Raw genomic sequence first — 18,186 nt, forward strand, 5'->3', positions numbered from 1 at the left:
AAAGGCTGTTGAGAAATTCCTCTGATTTAGGGAATAAGGCAGAAAAGGTTATTGTGAAAAATCGAAAATGAACACCTTAAGGAATGTTTTCTTCTTAAATTGTCCTTTTTTTGTCGATATTTCATTTCAAAATAAAGAAAGATTTGTTGGTTATTGTATTAAATTGAGTCTCTCGAGACATGTCAATGTGTATCATAAGTAAACAAAAAATTCAATTAAATGACTTTTCCTGGAAATACAAAAAAATAATTGCTACAAATGAAAGACGTCAGTCATTAGGTTTCACGTAATTCGTATAAAAAATATATATATATCATATGCTTTTTTATTTCTAATCGATTTTTTAAGCCTTTATCAATACCACAAAAAAATACGCAGATATTTGATCTGATAATTAATCAAAAAAAAAAAGCTTATATTTTTCATATATTGGTCTTATTATTAATTATTTAATTCTTATCATGTAATAAATAATATTAAAATTAAAATCGTATAACGCTCTATTGGCAAGAATGAAAAAATCATTAAATTAATACTAAACAAAAGCATAAAACTTGAAAATCTTCACAAATTTATGTTAAAATCATTTGATGTTGATACTTTTGAGATCTTAAAATAAATCTAGACGAATACAATGAGATTAAGCTGTTGTTTAAAGTTCAATAAATATTTTTGTTTTATATCCAATTAACTTTGTTAACTTCTGTTTTACGTTGTGTAGAAACTGTGTTAGCGATATCAATCGAAATGTTTATGCAACGATATCTTGAGCTAATCAAGATGTTGCTTTAGGAGTTAATGTATTCAATTGTTTTGCATGCTTATCTAAACAGCACAATGTGTTTGCTAGAGTCAAGGGCACATTCATAAGAAAGGTAATGGTTGTCAAACATTCATAAATATTAGCGATAAATAAAAAATAATTAAAACTGTCAAAAAATTCTGACTAGGGTACTTCTAGGCCGTCTCAACACCGAGAACAGATTTGGAAAATTCTTTGCCCCATCCTGAGTCCCACAAATACAGCGAGATCGTAAATTCGAGTAGGCTTAGGCACCATTAAATTGCCATATAATTTGTAAGTCAGGAATTTGTCAAATGCACCACTAACAGCATCCTGATTGCAAATTTCTACCAATTTTTAAGGCAAAAAATGTTCCACGCCATATTATGCCACTCGGGTTTGAATTATTCAGTATTGGCTTCAAAAAATTTAATTTAAAGCTCTCTTAATTGAGCATTTATCAATCTCAAACCCAAATCTTTATGATTTCTGAATACAACCTCCCAAAAAACTATTAAATCCCTCATAATCTTCTAAATACATCAACACTATTAATATTAAATCCAAAATGTTTCCAGAAAAGTCTTAAACATTCTCTTTGACTTCTTAAAATGTCGTTTTCGCTTAATCTAGAATATACCACATGTAACCTTAGCGACCATTAAGAAAATAAATACGGGTTTATCTGTATCTTAGCAAACCCAAATAATTTGATATCTTAATTTGTGGGAATGTAATGAACTCAAATAATCCGGAATGGAAAATCCATCGTATATAAAATTTCATGAATGTGTAGGATTTCTTCTTAATAAATTCGTCAAATTGCGTCAAACTTGGAATTTGTCATCATTTGTTGGATATTTGACGTAAACAAAACTTAATTTCAGACAAGCGTTAGACATTCCGAAGTTATTATCGTTTCCTGTAGTATAATTGTACTCGACATGCTTAAAAATATTCGAATCAACAATGTTGAACTCAAAATGAGTAATACCTACTACCTACAGCATCTACAACAGAAATATTTCTTAAGAATCATGATAGATGGGATTTATAAGATAACTCAGGGTATTAAGTAGTAGAAGAACCTTCTTGAGATTTATGAATGCAATGTCTTAAAGCATCTTTACTTACTCAAAAAAGCTTCAAGTTCATTATCTCCATGAAGGTATATTGAAGTGAATAAAGGACGATATTAAGTAGATAAGTTCACCTGACAACATTTGATGATTACTCAAAGGGTCGTTTACAAATAAATTTTATCAAGATAATAAAAAAATTGGATTATTAGAGCTGTTTCATCATCTTATGTCAAGAAATTCATAGACTATAAAAATGTGTAGATGGAGGGAATTAGATCTTGTTTAAGACTAGCTCTTAGTGTGCCCTTGATGGAGCTTATAGACTTGATGTTCATATGAAATGCCATGCAATGGATAGGGTAAGATTGTGCAAAGTCCCAGAAATCATTTGGCTCATAAATAACAAATAATCAAGAGTCAAGGCAGCGAAGCTCTAGTCTAAAACCAGATTCGGTTGAAGTTGGTCTCAAGTAAGAGTTAGACTGACTTAAGACCAGATTTTTTGCCTTTTCAATTCAATTCAATTCCCAGCCCCCATCTGACTGACATGGCAAACTTGTGCCTATTGGCACTCCAAGAATCACAAAATGCCATACTTAGAATTCAATAAGTCCTTAATTTCATTTAAATTTTCAACTTAACTCTAAGATTTTCAATCCTTAAAACATAAAATCATTTCTTAGATTAGAAAATAACAAACAATTCAATCTCGGAACTGTAAACCCTACTCAAATTTATATATCTCTTGTGTCAACATATATGGCATATAAAACGGATGCCATCATGAATAATTCCTTCTATATAATTCTTCAGGAGCCCACTCTTAGCCCACTCTAATAAAGAATAAATTGAATAACATTTTGTAAGCAGCATAAATGTTCATTCTACCTTCATTCATAATCTCATTGAGATATCTTATAGAATCAAATAATATTTTGTGAAGAATTCAAGTCTTATAAGGGTATACAAATTATTTTTCACAAAGGTCAGACACTATTGTAAGGATTGTGACTTTTTAGTCGATTTTTACAATTTATTTCAAATTAAAAATCGGAATTAAATCAGGATTTTTACAACTTTTAATCAAAATATAAGTTTCGGCCTAGATTTGTGGACCTGAATTTCCTGAATTTTAGATGCGCAGGTCTGCAGCCTTGGACCAACTATAAGCAATAATGTACTTAAGGTATCTGAAACTTTGAGTTTCCAAAGGCTGCAATGCATTCTTGGCGAACCATAAGAAACAGCTATAAGGTACCTGGAGCTATGGGCTGTACCTATTTGTTCGTCTAAGACTGACTTTCAATCTTTGACAACCTGAATAAATGGCTTTGGGCCATCAAATACCGCAAGGCAGTCTTAGACGAACTAAAAGATTCAGCCCAAAGCTTCATGTTCCTTATAGTGCATTACAGCTGTACCTTATTATTCGACCAAGACTGCAGGTCTGGATTTTTTGTCAGCAAGCCCGCAATTTTTCACAATTCTTTAAAATAGTGCCTGATCCCGAACTTTTCATTAAGTAGAAAGAAACAAAAAGAAATTCGCAAAAAAAGTATAATCATTAACACAAAAATTGAACTGGAATGTCTTTCTCACATATAAATATGTATTTAAAAAAAATACCTTAAAACTCTATTAACTTAAAATCTATAAATAAATCTCACCCGGAATGTGTTTTTTGTTTCATAGCGGCTAGTATCGAAAATTATTTATATTATCAATATTATGTATGTTTACAATATAAAAAAGGAACCTGTTGAACGAGTATGATGTTTTTTTTCACGATGGGGAATAAAAGCAATATTTATAATAATTATTAAAACGAGCATGGATATGTAGCTTGTGTCAAATGTCAGAAATAATTAATATAAAGAGTAAAACAATGCAAGGAAAATAAAAATGGCATAAAGTGTTGGAAACAGACACGAGTCGGAAAATAAAATAATATAAAATATGTTACATTTATCGATCAATCAAGTCAGAGAATATCGACTGATGTAATGGCACGATGTACTTATTTTTGTTTTGAACTTATATATTATGGCATATTTACTATGTTTTTTTTTTTTTGGAGATTCATGCAGTAAATCATTGGATTCATTTCACCTTATTGCTTCTCATGTGACATCAATAGCTTTTCACTAAATGCTAATACTTCACGAATTAGAATATTTTTCAATATGAATGCGTCACGTAGCGGCAATTTATTCAGTTCAGCTGCTATGTAGTCACCAACATAATTGAAATTACCATTTTCACAGCTTTTTGGCTCAACACAATCGTTCCTTTCATCATTTGAATCATCATCTGCAACTTCCATTTTAATTATTGGATCAAAATGTAAATTATCATTGGTTTCTGTTGTGATATTAGCTGTGGTTGTACTGGGACTTGGTGTTGATTGTGATGAACGTGATAAATTTGCATCAGACATTACTTGACGCATAACAGGTCGGATAATTAAATTACCAATTTGTTGTAAATGCTTTTGTTGATCATTATTAGGTGTTGATGTGTGTAGACCTGATTTATTATTGGGTAATGGCATAATTGATACTTCATTTGTCGATGTTATGTTTTCACTTGATAACATTTCGCCTTTAGTCAATATCATACCAAGACTTTCATTTCCACTGTTTTTTGAGGGATGTAATGAGAAAAGTGATGCAATTAATAATTTGATATTTACTGGGGTTTTTGAGGAATTTTTTATTTTCAAGTCTTCGAGGAACAGTTGTGTAGGAGTTGACATTTAAACTTGATTGGCAAATTGAGTTTGTCGATTAATTCTTAATAATTTCCTTAGTAACAATATGTTTGGGGATCGTTTACTTATTAGATTACTTCAAAATCTTCTTTTTGGCCCCTTCAACCCTCCGAAACAAAATGTCATATTGTAAAAAAATCAGCCATCGAACCTCCTCCCATTCTCCTCTTCTTAAAATCAGAGCTCGAAGCTGACTCAGATTTTGAATGGAAAAGACTCTACACGACACCATATACGAAGACTGTTAAATAGTACGTAATAAGTGAACGGCCCCTTAATTATTTCAGACATTTAAGGAAAGACCAATGAAAAAAAAAGTTTGTTTTTAAAAAAAAATTAATTGATAGAAACCATTACACAACATCAATAAAAGTTAGGTGTTTTAGGATAATTGACAAAATTATTTGATAAATTGACAAAAATTGTCTAAATATAAATTTTTGTTGTTTCAATCTTTCTACCTCATTTTTTAAGTTTGTCCTTTTTAAAAATAACTTTTGATGGTTCCGTCAATTTTATTTTAATTAAAACATTTCTTAGAAATCAAAATGTTCAATCGAAATTTGAACACCAAATGATGAATATTTATGAATTTAATTGGAATTAATTATAAGTTTCTTGATTTATAAAATTGTTTGATCAAAAGTTTAAGAAACATAATTTATTGATACAACTTGGATACAACTTTATCGATGAAATCTATAGCTTCAATGTATTTGCCACAGTCTTCAAAAATAAAAATTATTTCAATTTTTCAACAACAGAACTTGACGTGGAATCAAGATTTATATGAAAAAGTAGACTTGATTCAGCTCGACTCCATATAAAATTAAAGTCAGCTTCTAATACTTTACCTCAAAATGCATTAGCAATAAGGTCTCAGTGATTTAAAAGAATTAAAAGCAGTCTTGTATCCAATTATGAGTAAAGAAAATTAAGCGTGCAATTAATTATGAAGACAAACTCATTTTTTGACGAAATATTTCCTTCAGTTTATTATGGTTTTTATGGTAAAAAACCAGAAAATTCTTCATTTTCAAACTTTGTTAACGCAAAGTATCTTATTAAAAATGTTATTAATTCGTTCTTGAATCGAACAAATTAGATTAAAAATGCGAGATGACACCACAACGCAACTGGAAGGCACTGATCATAAAAAAATGACGAAAAATCTGACTCAGGTCAGCGTAAGTCTGTTGCAAGGCTGAATGTTACCAAGTCTGACCTCAAGACTGATTCTCGCCAGCCTATCACCGGATTTTTTCAGTTTCTATACCCTTCCGAACATTCCATTTCCGCTTGAACAGTTACTAATCCGAAATTTAAGCCATAATATAAATTCAAATACTTCAAAATCAAAATTGTCATCAAAAAGTTTCTCAAATCAAAAATTCCAATTATCAAAATAACCCAGAACAACTCAACAAAACCCGTCCTGTTATTTACTTCATTATTTTTCATTCTCGAATAATTTGGCAATAGACAAACTCTCAAACATTCATTGACAAAATACCACAAAGTATTACCCAAAAAACAAAAATTCCAATATCAAATGTTAAGTCCTTACTCAACAACTCTCATCGACAAGAAGGCAGAAAAAAAAAGAATCATAAAACATAATAAAAATGACAATACTAACTTTCTTGGAATCATGTAATCATCTAGAAAATTGAGTTTGTTGTACAAGTCCCATCGTTTAAGCTTAGAATGTTCCACATTATTGGATACGTCTCGTTCCAATAAAATTTTACGTCGACGATATTTCTCTCGGATAGATTTAAATCGCCTCTCAGCTTCCGTTGCTACATAAATTTGTTTAAATAAAAAGAAAAAATTAACAAAATAATTTTTTATTATATTACATTCAGGCAGGGAGAGACGTAAATTGTCATCAGAAATTCATCAGCACGAATACAATTGTAATCAATCCTCGTCCACATGTGAAAAATTCTTTGCATTATAAATCAGAGGGAATATTCCTTTTTATGAATTAACGAATTATTTATGTATGTGTATATGTGTAGACAAAGCAGTCGGGGCAGGCATTTAATTTATTCACGCATAGCAAATTTACGTCCTCTCTTACTCTCCCTGATTCACAATATAGCACATATTATAAAGAACCCTTCCACTTCTACCACTCAAGAGAGAGCACTTTTAATGCACAATGGGTGAATGATGAAACTGTATTCCCATCCATACTGCTGATTTTGAATTAGTGTTAGTATGAAATTTTTTAAGGTAATTGGATTAACATGAAATCATCATGATTAGATTTGGGAGATGTTAAAGTCTATGTTGTGTGTGCAAATATACACAAAGGAGAGATGAATAAATTGATGTACTTTTTTTTTACTTCTCTATTTGTGACTGTGTATGCATATACATAGAAAGTGACTCACATGTAATTCCTAATTGATACGAAACTCGTCCCCAAGCTTGTTCCTTTAACGTTATATTCTTGAATTGAGGATGATTTCGCTTCCATATAATTGCTTCATGCTCGACAAGCTTCACTAAAACCTCGTCGCGATCCATCTTGTCGTCTGAATTAATTGAAGAAATTATGAAAATTAATTAATTTTTTTTATGATGGATATGCTGCATATTATGCTTGATTTATGTCTTGAATTGTTTTAATTTATTGATTTTCTATTTCGACACTAATTAATTGACTAATTAAGTATCAAATTAATTTATACAAATATTTCAATGTTTATAAGTCGATATTAATCCATAATTGTTAGGAGAAACTATAAGTTTTCCTTAGAATGACGCCATAAAATAATTTACGCATAATTATCTAATTAACTACGACATTAAAACGCTTCTAAAGACTTTATTATATCCTTACGTGCCATTCGTCAAATATTAATTGTTATCCTTTTATTAATTTTATCACTATTCACTTGAATTAATAATTAACTTTATATCCTGCTTGTACTGAGATCACTTGATTAATAATACATTTAATTTTTTATATTAATTTACATCTAATACTTTTATGTCATTGTTTATGCTTAATATTCTATGTTTGCCTGTAAAATACAAAACAGCGCTATTTTGCAAATTTAAGGAGCTTCTTCCTTGTACATTAAGACTTCTACACTCATATTTGATACTTTGGATGTGAGTTTGTATGTGAATCCAGGGTCGATGATGCTCGGGATTTGAAAGGCTTTCCTTGAAATGAGAGAAAATTAAGAAGTGATTTGCACGAGTGAGAAACTTGAGGCTACGATTAGGATTAATGATTCGCAAAGCGTGGATAATTTACATCAAATGCTAATTAAAAAGGTTGAATTTGTTGAATTATTTTTATTATGCATCGCGTGGATAATTTGAATTCCAAACAGCTTAAAGGTCAGTTCGGATGAAATCTGTCTACAAGTGGATTTATAATAAGTATTAGATGGAATACACTGGGTTGTTGAAATTTGAGGTCAAAAAATTGATTATTCAATTTAAAGATTTCAAATTTAAAATAAATTTGAATTTTTAAATTAAAGTTTTTAAATTTGAAATTTGAAATTATAAAACTTTAAATTTTAAAAATTTAAAATTTTTAAAACAGAAATTTAAAGTTCCATTTATCAAAATCTTTAAAGTCATGACAAGCACTAAAAGACAATCAAGACTTAAAAAAGTCACGTCTCGTTGAAGTTTCACTGAAAATTTCATTCAAAAACTTTAAAAAATATGCGAACAAATAAAACAAACTTTTTTATTATTAAGAAATTATGAGAAAATCATGTTTAAAATTTTATGAATTCTTTAGTTCTTCCTCATTTTTCAGCAGCAAAATTTCTTTTTTTATCACATTATTTAATTCAATCAAAAAATTACAAAACTTTTAATTATCTTCATTCATGTTTTATAATTAAAATTTCAGAATGCATTTTTAATAAAATTACAATTTTAATTGTGTATTTTCAGATTGGCAACTCAGTGAAATCTCTCGATTAATGTAAGTTAATTTAACTTTCCATTACTAGCTGTTAATTTACTCACTTTTATGCTGTAATAATAAAATTAAATCACAAAAGTTATTACAGTATGAAGAAAATAGCATGAACATTCTCATAACGAACTTTTTTCAAATTACGCACAGCCGTAGCTCAGCGTATTTTGCTTCCGTGTGAAGACGCCCCAAAAAAGAATTTTTTTTTTCATTAGAAGCAAAACAAAAAGCTTTTTAAATTTACAATAATTTCTGAATTGTAAAACAGCATTAAAATCCGATAAATTTATGTTTTTTAAAGTTTTCTATCGACTTGACATAAAATACAGCATCAAAAATTAAAAAATCCCAGTGTTTTGAGAGAAACAAAAATTTTGTGTTCTTTTTAGTGTTTACCAATAAGAATCATCAACATAAAATGGAAAACTTTAATAATATGATAAATAATGAGTACAATGCAATGGTCTATGGTGCTAGCATACAGCAGCAACATCCAATGACAACAATTCCGCGGGAAATGCAATTGAATCAAAATACAAGCTTACAACAGGTTCCAATTGCAAATCAACAATCGGACATTATCAATCTATCATACAATCAACGAGACATTCAGTTGCCACATCCAGATCTGCCACTACAAATGGGCCTTTATCCAACCGTCTCTGTTCCGCCACAAATTCAACAACATAACCATATTTTACAACAACAACAACAAAATTCACAACAACAACAACAACATACAACTTCCATAGAATCAACAGAACAGGAAATTCCTCAAAATGTCAACATGTCATTCGAAATGGATAATGTCAATGTCGACGTTAATTTAGATGTTCAAAATGTACAAACAAATAATGACAATTTTGACAGTAATGTAGAGAAAGAAGCAATTGATAATAGTCTAGGTGAATCATCTCAACTTATGTCTCAAGACGATCCAAATGTCGAGCAACAAAATGAAGAGCCAGCAACCGAAACAGCTGAAAATGAATCAAAAGACGAACAATCACTTGAAAATAAGACAAATGAGGAGGAAGAGGCGAAAAAAACGGAACCGGATGTTGATCCGAATCAATGTAGAGTTTGCAAAGCAACTGAAACATTGATTGATATATTCGCGATAGAAGAAGATATGAGAATTTGCGATATAATAATGAAAATGTGCAATAACATAAGAATACATGAGCGTGATTCACTTCCACATATGATATGCATTGGATGCTTGGGACGATTAAGAATAGCATTTCAATTTTATAAGGATGTTGATGCAACGGACAAAGAACTAAGAAGTAAATTAAAACGAAGCACAAAAGCACGAAAAAATAATGAAAAATCATTTGTCATAATTGATTGTAATGAGTTTAGTGAGAGTGATGATGATGAGCCGAATGACGATGAAGATTATCAAGCGTCAAATATTGAGGAAGAAGAAGATACGAGTTCTGGTGCTGATACGGATGCACGCGAGAAAAAGAGAGCAAGACAGCCACGAAAGCGTGGTCCTCGAAGAACAAAAGGCAAACAAAAGAAACAAGAGCTTCAAGCCACAACAAAAAGATTAAAACGAGACATCGTGTACATTGAAGCAAATGACAGTTCCGACGAGAGAAATAAGAAACGAGAGAAATGTAAAGATTGTAACAAGACATTTGGATCAAAGACTAATTTAAAATTGCACCGAAAAAATGCTCATCAACCGAAGGAAGAAGAAGCACCGTTCAAATGTCATGTGTGTGGACGTTGCTTTAAATACAGCATCAATTTGACATCGCACATGCAAATACACAAAGACTCTTATACATGTGATGAATGCGGAAGAGTTTTTGCAACAAAAACTGACGTTAAGAAGCATGCATTAAATCTACACAAATGCTCATTGTCATACGAATGCAATAAATGTCGACGACTATACTGCAGCGTGAAACGATACCAAAAACATCGTGAATCATGTTCTGAGCATCATGCATCGAATGCAAAGAAGAAAATGATGAGAGCAAGAGAGGAAGTGTCGTCAACTGGAAGGGACTTGTTTAAGACAGTCGCACCCGTAACAACAACATATTGGAGTGATTCGTTCAGTGATTAAAAGATTGTATTTCCTTACACATGATCAGAAGAACTTTTTTTAATATCATTACATTTTTCCTTTTCAATTCTGTTTGTGCTATATTAATTTTTACTCGACGTGCATATACATGCATCCTGGGGTGTAAGGGGGAAGTGGCAAGAGGGGATGGCAAATGATGTTTAGCACGGAATGCAAAATTGCTCGGAAAATGCTAGAAAAATGATTTTTTTGGTCCAAAAATGGAAGAGGATTGAACCCAAACTTGACCGACCTCCCCCCTACCGACCTTAATACCAGAGTTGCAACACAGGCACAAATGACAAGCAAATTCTTGATAATTTCTGTGGTTTTGTAAGACAAGTAGAACCATACAAATTATCAATAGTTTGCACATGTTTTGCCTGTCACAGATGCCTGTTTAGCAACTCTGCTTAATACTACACCCTGAACACATCACAAAGAATTTATATTAATTTAAATTCTTAAGGTTTGGCAATCATACTTTTTTGAAAAGAACAACAAAAAACACAATTTTTTTTCATCATTTATAAATATACAGCATAACTACATGATAAAGATATCGTTAGGATAAGAGATGAACTATTTCTTTTATTAAGACAAAGATTTTTTGCAATTTTTTTTAAAAATAATTTAATGAAAAAGTCAACAAGAAAGTTTCTCATAAAACTTTTTTAAGTAGATTAAATTTTAAGGTAAATTCGAATGATCTTTATTAAAAAATTTGTAAAAAAACAAAAAAAGTCGAATCAAAATATAAAATATTTTGTTTTCTAAATCTATAATGTAAAAAAAGTCGGAAATGAAATTTAATAAAAATTAATTTTAAATTGATTTGATTTTTTTTTCTTTTTCTTTTGTCGACATGTCGGAAGCAAAACTTTTTATTTTCCACCCGTGACACTTGAAGCTGAATTTTTTCAGAATTGTAATTTAATTTATTAAATATTCCCTTGAATATAAAAATTTCGGTTTTCATTTCAGTTCAGCGAAAAATTGTACTTAATTGATTTGAGTCTCAAATATGATTAAAATAATTTTTTTTTTGACATCACAAATTGAATGAAAATTCCGGAAATTTCACGCCTACTTAGCATTCCACCACGAATATGAAAAAAGCTCATTTAATATGAGATGCTTTAATAATCGTAATAAATAAAGTAATTACGAAGTAAATTAAAACTTAATACAATTTCGGATTCCTCGGAATTCATTCAGATAGGAAATGATATCAAGGTTTATATTGTAGTCAAGTTGAGTATGATCAGAACAGTTTCAAGTATTTTGGTGATAGTTCACAGAATAGTTGATTAGGATGATTTCTGAGCTTTCACACGTTTGTGTATCGATTTAGAAATAATTGGTGTACAGTGATTTGAAGCACATTGATATGTAGATGATCCGTTCGGTCCCGTCCCGAGTCCCAAAAATTATCCGCGACCGAGATTTCAGAAAATCATAGTTGATATGAGCCTAGCTGAGCCATCCTTGCTTCTTTTAAAACTAATTTTTCACTATCGTCAAAAATCAAGCAGCTCAGATTCTTCATTAAATAACTAAAAATAATGTTGCTGTCAGATTAATAGTCATGATTAATACTTTAAAATAAATTAGCTTTAATATGATAGATAGAACACTATAAATTAATTTAAAGTCTTTAATTTCCACGAATATTGGCATTCCTTTATGTACACAGGCACCACATAATTTAATAAAGCATCGCATTCCTCTTCGTTCCCGAAATTTATGATATTTATATTGATAAAAAAGTTGTGGTAAAAAGAGATTGATTAGCTGTCAAAAACAGCTGCTAAAAGCAATAAATCTCATTAAGGATCATCTTTGAAGTTGTTTTCTTATTAAAAGTTTGACAACTTTTTTTGTCGGCGTGCTTGATAATGGCTTTTTTTATAGATTCACCTTAGTATTTGCTTGAAGTCAACGATAAAATTATTATTAAGCATCAAAAAATTTGGAATTCATTCACAAAATTCATAAGAGAGGGTAGAAGACGTGCGTAAATTATTTAATAAAGTCTCACCTTTTTAGACTTACTATTAAAATTTGATCAACATTCGATTAATGATTTGCGAGGGTGTCACAAATTTATATTCTAATTTTTGAGGTGTAGCTTCAGCACTTGACTCTAATTTGAAGCAAATTGGATTTCATACTTGGAAAAATTTAACTCATATTTCGGTATTGGCTGTGATTTTTACGTTTTAATGATTCTAATAGCATAAATCAGTTAATCGATCAAAAGTCTGACTCCAGATCGGAAAGAATCTAACTTGGAGCAGGATTCGGTTCAAATCTAACATTTCACCAGAGTCACACCGATCTGATTCAAATCTTGCGCTTTCTTAGATTCATGCTGACTTGGTGCCCGATTTCGGACCGATTAAACAAACTGTGTTGTTCGGGCCAGTCAACAATTCATCTTAACTATTTCAACTAAAACCATAAAAAATTCATTCAACAAAAGCATGCTAATTTATAATTTTCATAATAATACAAAGAGAACTTCCTTACAATGAAATATATTCCATCCTGTCTTCTAAAGCATCATTAAAGTCATAACATAGCTGATGATGCATTCAAAAACTTTTACAACACATCTGCGTTCATTTGACTATATTAACATTTTTTCTTCTATAATTCTAGCTCGTACTGAATGGATATGACAGTAAAGGATCATTGTATTTTGCTCAATAAATATCTATGTAAGCATAGTGTAATAAAAAATAATGTATCACCATAATCATGCTGTAATTACGAAATATTTTATTTTTTTGTCTTTTTTTGCCTACAGGAAACATCTTAGTTTATCTATGTTGGAACAACACATTTAATCCAATTCCTTGATACAAGTCCATCATATAAAAAATAAACCGTCAGGATGATGTCGACCTCAATATCACCATTAAAAGCCATAGAAGGTCTGACATTTCCACCAAACATATCAAATGAGACAATGCATGAGTTTCTGACGATATGGATGAATATGGAACTAACGAAAAATGGCACAAAGAATATTAAAACACCAAACGAGACGACAGATAATTGCTCGCATTATTGTGAACATCATATTAGAGATTTCATAACACAATATCAGCTTTATCATGGCTACATAACACTTGTCGTAAGTATCAAATTTCGAGATTTTGTGACGGCAACAATTTTTTTTATTTTTTTGTGAATAATTTTACACTTCTGAGTAGTTTATTTATGGCGTCAATCATTAAATTTAGTAAATAGCTTTTCATATATGATAATGTCTTCAAAATAGACTAACAAGTGATCCATGTGCGTCATAAGTGAACGACCTCTTTTTCTATATTTGACATTTATCAATTGAAATTGCTAATTCTTCGAGAATATGGACAGATGCGGATATTTTCAATGAAAATTTCACATTTGGCATGTTTAGGGTGGCTATCTGCTGTACTTTGATTTGGTGCTGATGTCTCCTGACAGAGTCTACATACTTACTTGCTTTCTTCCTAGATTGGTACACATGTAGGCTTATTGCAAAAAAGAGACAACGTCTAAAGCAGGCTCTTTCCTTCGAGAACTTCTGCCAGTTAGGAATGTTAAGGACAGAGTCTACGATGATCTGAAATAGAGAAACAAGTGCAATTAACCCTATTTCGGAAAGATCTCATTAAAAAAATATTCCAGATTGTCGCATTTGATATGTAGGAACTAAACCAAATTTTGACAATTTCAGACTTTTTTGTCAATCAAGAGCTGCACGCCAGTTCTCTACCTAATCTAACAAATGAGATTAACCGAAATACCTGTGCTGACTAGGTTTCCCCGAGACCGAGAGTATCCGGAAATTCTCAATGTCGGTCTAGGCTTCAGGAACACTTATGAGTCAGCACTTTTCCAAAATGTGGTCGATTCTAGCCCAGTGTGGACCCACAAAATTGTCCCAATACTTTACCAAAAATCATATGGTCACCCCCCATTCATATTATATCCCAACTTCCCATTTAACTGGAAGATTATTTCGACCTATTAAATTCTTCACTTGAAAATAAGGATGAATGAATAACTACGCAATTTTTCCGGAAGATTAGACATGATTTGACGTCAATAGGCTTTATTTAAATTATGAATATTAGGAATTAATTTATGCTGTCAATTATGTACTTCATGCTTATACTTAAAATAAGGTCGATTTATACAGAATTTAAATTTTTTTGGAAAAATATGTTGCAAAAGGCGCCAATTAAAGTTATCTAATTTTCATAATATCCTTCAATGCATTACTAATATTAAGAAAACATGAAAAAATTTTTTTTGACAACGGTTCGGTCAAGGTTGTCAAGCATCTATGTTCATAATCTTGGAATGAAAATATGTAACAAGAAAATTGTGTAACAACTTAACAAGAAAAGTCTTCCACTTCCATGTTTGTCAATAAATCAACCCACTCAGCATCAATATCTTATACAAATAAGATGTCATTTGGATTGTTCAATATTTGAGTTGGAAAGCCAATTTGAAAATACATTAATATATCAATTTTTTGGTATATCGTCAATTATTCATGTAAACAATGTCAAATTTCATGGACTGAGATATTGTGGATAGATGAAGGATTAAAGCAGTGGTGGACAATCGGTGTGACGCGACACAATAATGTGGCGCCAAATTGTTTTTTGAAATGCTATGAACTATAGGCCTTGTGGGGTCCTGGACGAAGCTTATGTATACCAAGGTGTGCTGTGAGAAACTAAAGGATGTTCAACATTGGATTACAGTGACTATTTCTGAGATAATCTTAGGATTGGATAAACCACCTAAATCCGTAATTCTGAGTTAATTCGGATAAGATCAGGAGCTTCAGGGCAGGATTTTGAAGATCAATGCCCTAAAAATTAGGTCAGATCAATAATACAACCTAGGCATCCTGTGTGTCGCAGCACCATGAAGTTCTTACTCACTTCCACGGCTGAGGCACATGTGGGTCCATTGCCGGGCAAAAAGAACGTCTAATGCCGGCTATATTCTTTGAAAATTTCTGATTGTTCGGAATGTTTTGGACTTTAGCGTTCTTTTCTGTACATCCAATCCAGGAATTCTTTGGACTTCCTCGAAGTGTACCGTTAGATAAAAAAGATTGTCCACCACTGCTTCAAATAGTCCAAAAATTGCTCTTGTTTGACATTATCTCAGTGAATCATCATGAATATGTTATGGAAATATTATTGACGTTGCGCATAAAAAAACTCAATTTTGTTCTTAATAAATATGATAAAATTGTCTTCTTTGAAATCAATTTAATTAGCATATTATTGTCTTTTTTGTCTCGCTGCGTAGATTTGCATTTTTGGTACAATTGCTAATATCCTGAACATAATAATATTAACAAGAAAAGAAATGTCAAAAACACCAATAAATTCAATATTAAAATGTAAGTACAGCATGAATCAGATTAGTCGTTCCTCTAACTCACATTCCTTTTATTCCTTTACAGGGTTGGCTGTATGTGATATGTTTGTAATGATTGAATATATACCTTACACGAGCCATCAATATATTTCGTTAAAAGGTAAGACATGAGTCGAGTATTAAGTTATTTTACAAAATATATCCAATCATAAACACGTGAAGCGTTATTGCACAGCTTAATATTTTATTAAATTAAGTTGTTACTGCATATCACCTTACATTGAACAATATAATACGAAGGGATTATGTGCAAAAAAAAAAAAAAAATCAGTTTTGATAAAGGTGAAAGGCGTGTAGATAGCTGTCAAAAACATTCATTTATACCTACTCACAATATGATAAGTATGAAAAACAATAACAAGCTCACTTCCGACTGTGCATGATGCAGTTGATTTTCATGAAAATTGAGATGAATGAACAACACAGTTGTGCATTAATCTATTATCTTGATAAGATGAAAAAACAAGGAAAAGCATATAATAATTGTTTATACTATGCTTTATGCTTGTAAAGCATGGAAATTTTGGAATTAAATTATGAAAATTGGTTTTTCTTACGTAATCATTTATTTAAATTTAAATTGAAAAAGTTTTTTTTTTGACAATATCTCCAAAAGTTTATGTCAAACAACAATTAACAAGGTTTCTTTTCATCCTTAACACAATCTCGACACAATTAATTCTTAGATTAATTTCTGAAATATAAAGTTTTCAATTAAGTTAAAAGAATTTCATTAATTAAAGTTCCTATAATGAAAAAATTCCTTTTCTAAGGTCAAATACTTGAATTGTCATTAATGAATCATTCCTAATGTGCGACAGACGGATAGTCATCTTTAATTGTATTTTATGCGTCAGAGTTATCCGGATTGAAGGACAATAAAAAAGCATTTTAAATGTGAATATTTCAAAAGAAATCAATTGTAGATTTGTGCATGTCTTTCACATTTGTGATGGAAATTTTAAATTAAATATTAGATTATATTCAGCTCATTTCATTCAGCTGATTTAATGACGTCTGATCATTGAATTGTGAAGATGCATTTGGCACACTTTAAATTAAATTGTTTGATGTAGAATTCGCTTTGTGATTTGTTAAAGAGCTTTAATCAGGGGTGTACAACATGCCAGGGTGAGAGCATTAGGGATCAGTAATTGAGAACTTTCTCACTCCTTCCGAGTGTTGAAAATGCTAGTTTTATTAAGCAAATCCCTAAAAAGAAAAGATCATGCTTTCAAGATCTTGCTCTACTTTATCTGCCTCACTCTTTCTTTGTCTGCTAGGGCAAGCTAAGCTGAATTGTCTCAAACAGAACAAAATTCCAGATTGATTTCAAAAACCAGATCCTTTATACTAATTCAAATTTAATCAATATGAAATTAAAAGCGTTATTATATTCAACACATTTATCCATCAATTTCCATAATCCAAAAAAATGCATAATTATCATTAAAAACCTATTTGGAGCTATTGATAATCTTTCCAGTTAATACTTTTGTACCTTTTTATAAATCCAAATATTAAATCAGTGGTGGTCAACCTTTTATTTTCGTCTTCAAACCCTGGTAGTAAGACTCGACCGAAACCCTACACAGCATACGGTTCGTGGCATTTCCAATAAAAATTGGATGTACAATAATATGCCGTGGCATACATGTTGCCCACCACTGTATATTTATAAATATTAAATGAATTTTAATAATTGTTGCATTGAACCACAAAATATGACCGTTAAATTTCAACACTTAAAGCTATCAATTAAAATTCAATTTAAATTTATTTTATCATTATTAAATTGTTTTTGGTCCATTTGGAAAGTGAAATATTTTAATAATGTGTTTCAATCATGTTGCAATCAAAAAATTATAGTCTCATATTATTAAATTAATGAAATGAGCAGAATGAACATAACCTTTAAAAATAATTTAATTTCCGATAAATTTTTAAAATGTTTGAAAACTTCATGAAAGGTAGGGTAAAAAATGTAATTTTTGGTCATTTTTCATTTTTGGACACTTTAAATGCTTATTTCTCTTCGAT

At 30.6% G+C, this 18,186-nt stretch overlaps 3 protein-coding genes across 6 annotated transcripts in view; 2 read left to right on the top strand and 1 right to left on the bottom strand.

Moving 5' to 3' along the window:
- LOC139101102 (G-protein coupled receptor dmsr-1) overlaps nt 1-18,186 on the top strand; it is a 58,453-nt gene that overhangs the window by 33,331 nt on the left and 6,936 nt on the right. For all 3 annotated transcript variants that reach the window (XM_070653978.1, XM_070653979.1, XM_070653980.1), the window contains exons 3-7: nt 8,573-8,603; nt 13,348-13,406; nt 13,496-13,825; nt 16,015-16,108; nt 16,172-16,246. In XM_070653978.1, coding sequence (XP_070510079.1) covers nt 13,583-13,825; nt 16,015-16,108; nt 16,172-16,246 — 412 coding nt within the window. In that variant the 5' untranslated portion in view covers nt 8,573-8,603; nt 13,348-13,406; nt 13,496-13,582. The remainder of the gene's footprint in view (nt 1-8,572; nt 8,604-13,347; nt 13,407-13,495; nt 13,826-16,014; nt 16,109-16,171; nt 16,247-18,186) is intronic.
- LOC139085628 (transcription factor Adf-1-like) lies at nt 504-7,710 on the bottom strand. Of its 2 annotated transcripts, none has more exons than XM_070633721.1 (4): nt 7,495-7,710; nt 7,039-7,182; nt 6,276-6,438; nt 504-4,502 (listed from the first exon to the last, which is right to left on the bottom strand). In XM_070633721.1, exons 2-4 carry the CDS (start codon nt 7,172-7,174, stop codon nt 3,977-3,979), a joined length of 825 nt encoding a protein of 274 aa, XP_070489822.1. In that variant the 5' UTR covers nt 7,175-7,182; nt 7,495-7,710; the 3' UTR covers nt 504-3,976. The 2 variants fall into 2 exon arrangements, with proteins under 2 accessions (XP_070489822.1, XP_070489821.1); XM_070633720.1 differs by having other exon boundaries at nt 7,491-7,709.
- Nucleotides 8,778-11,375, top strand: LOC139101096 (uncharacterized). The gene has a single exon (XM_070653972.1). It carries the CDS (start codon nt 9,016-9,018, stop codon nt 10,681-10,683), a length of 1,668 nt encoding a protein of 555 aa, XP_070510073.1. The 5' UTR covers nt 8,778-9,015; the 3' UTR covers nt 10,684-11,375.

The sequence above is a fragment of the Chironomus tepperi genome, unplaced genomic scaffold (assembly GCF_022539635.2).
Source record: "Chironomus tepperi strain 1889 unplaced genomic scaffold, CSIRO-AGI_Ctep_v1 contig_74, whole genome shotgun sequence".
In the NCBI taxonomy this organism is placed as follows: domain Eukaryota; kingdom Metazoa; phylum Arthropoda; class Insecta; order Diptera; family Chironomidae; genus Chironomus; species Chironomus tepperi.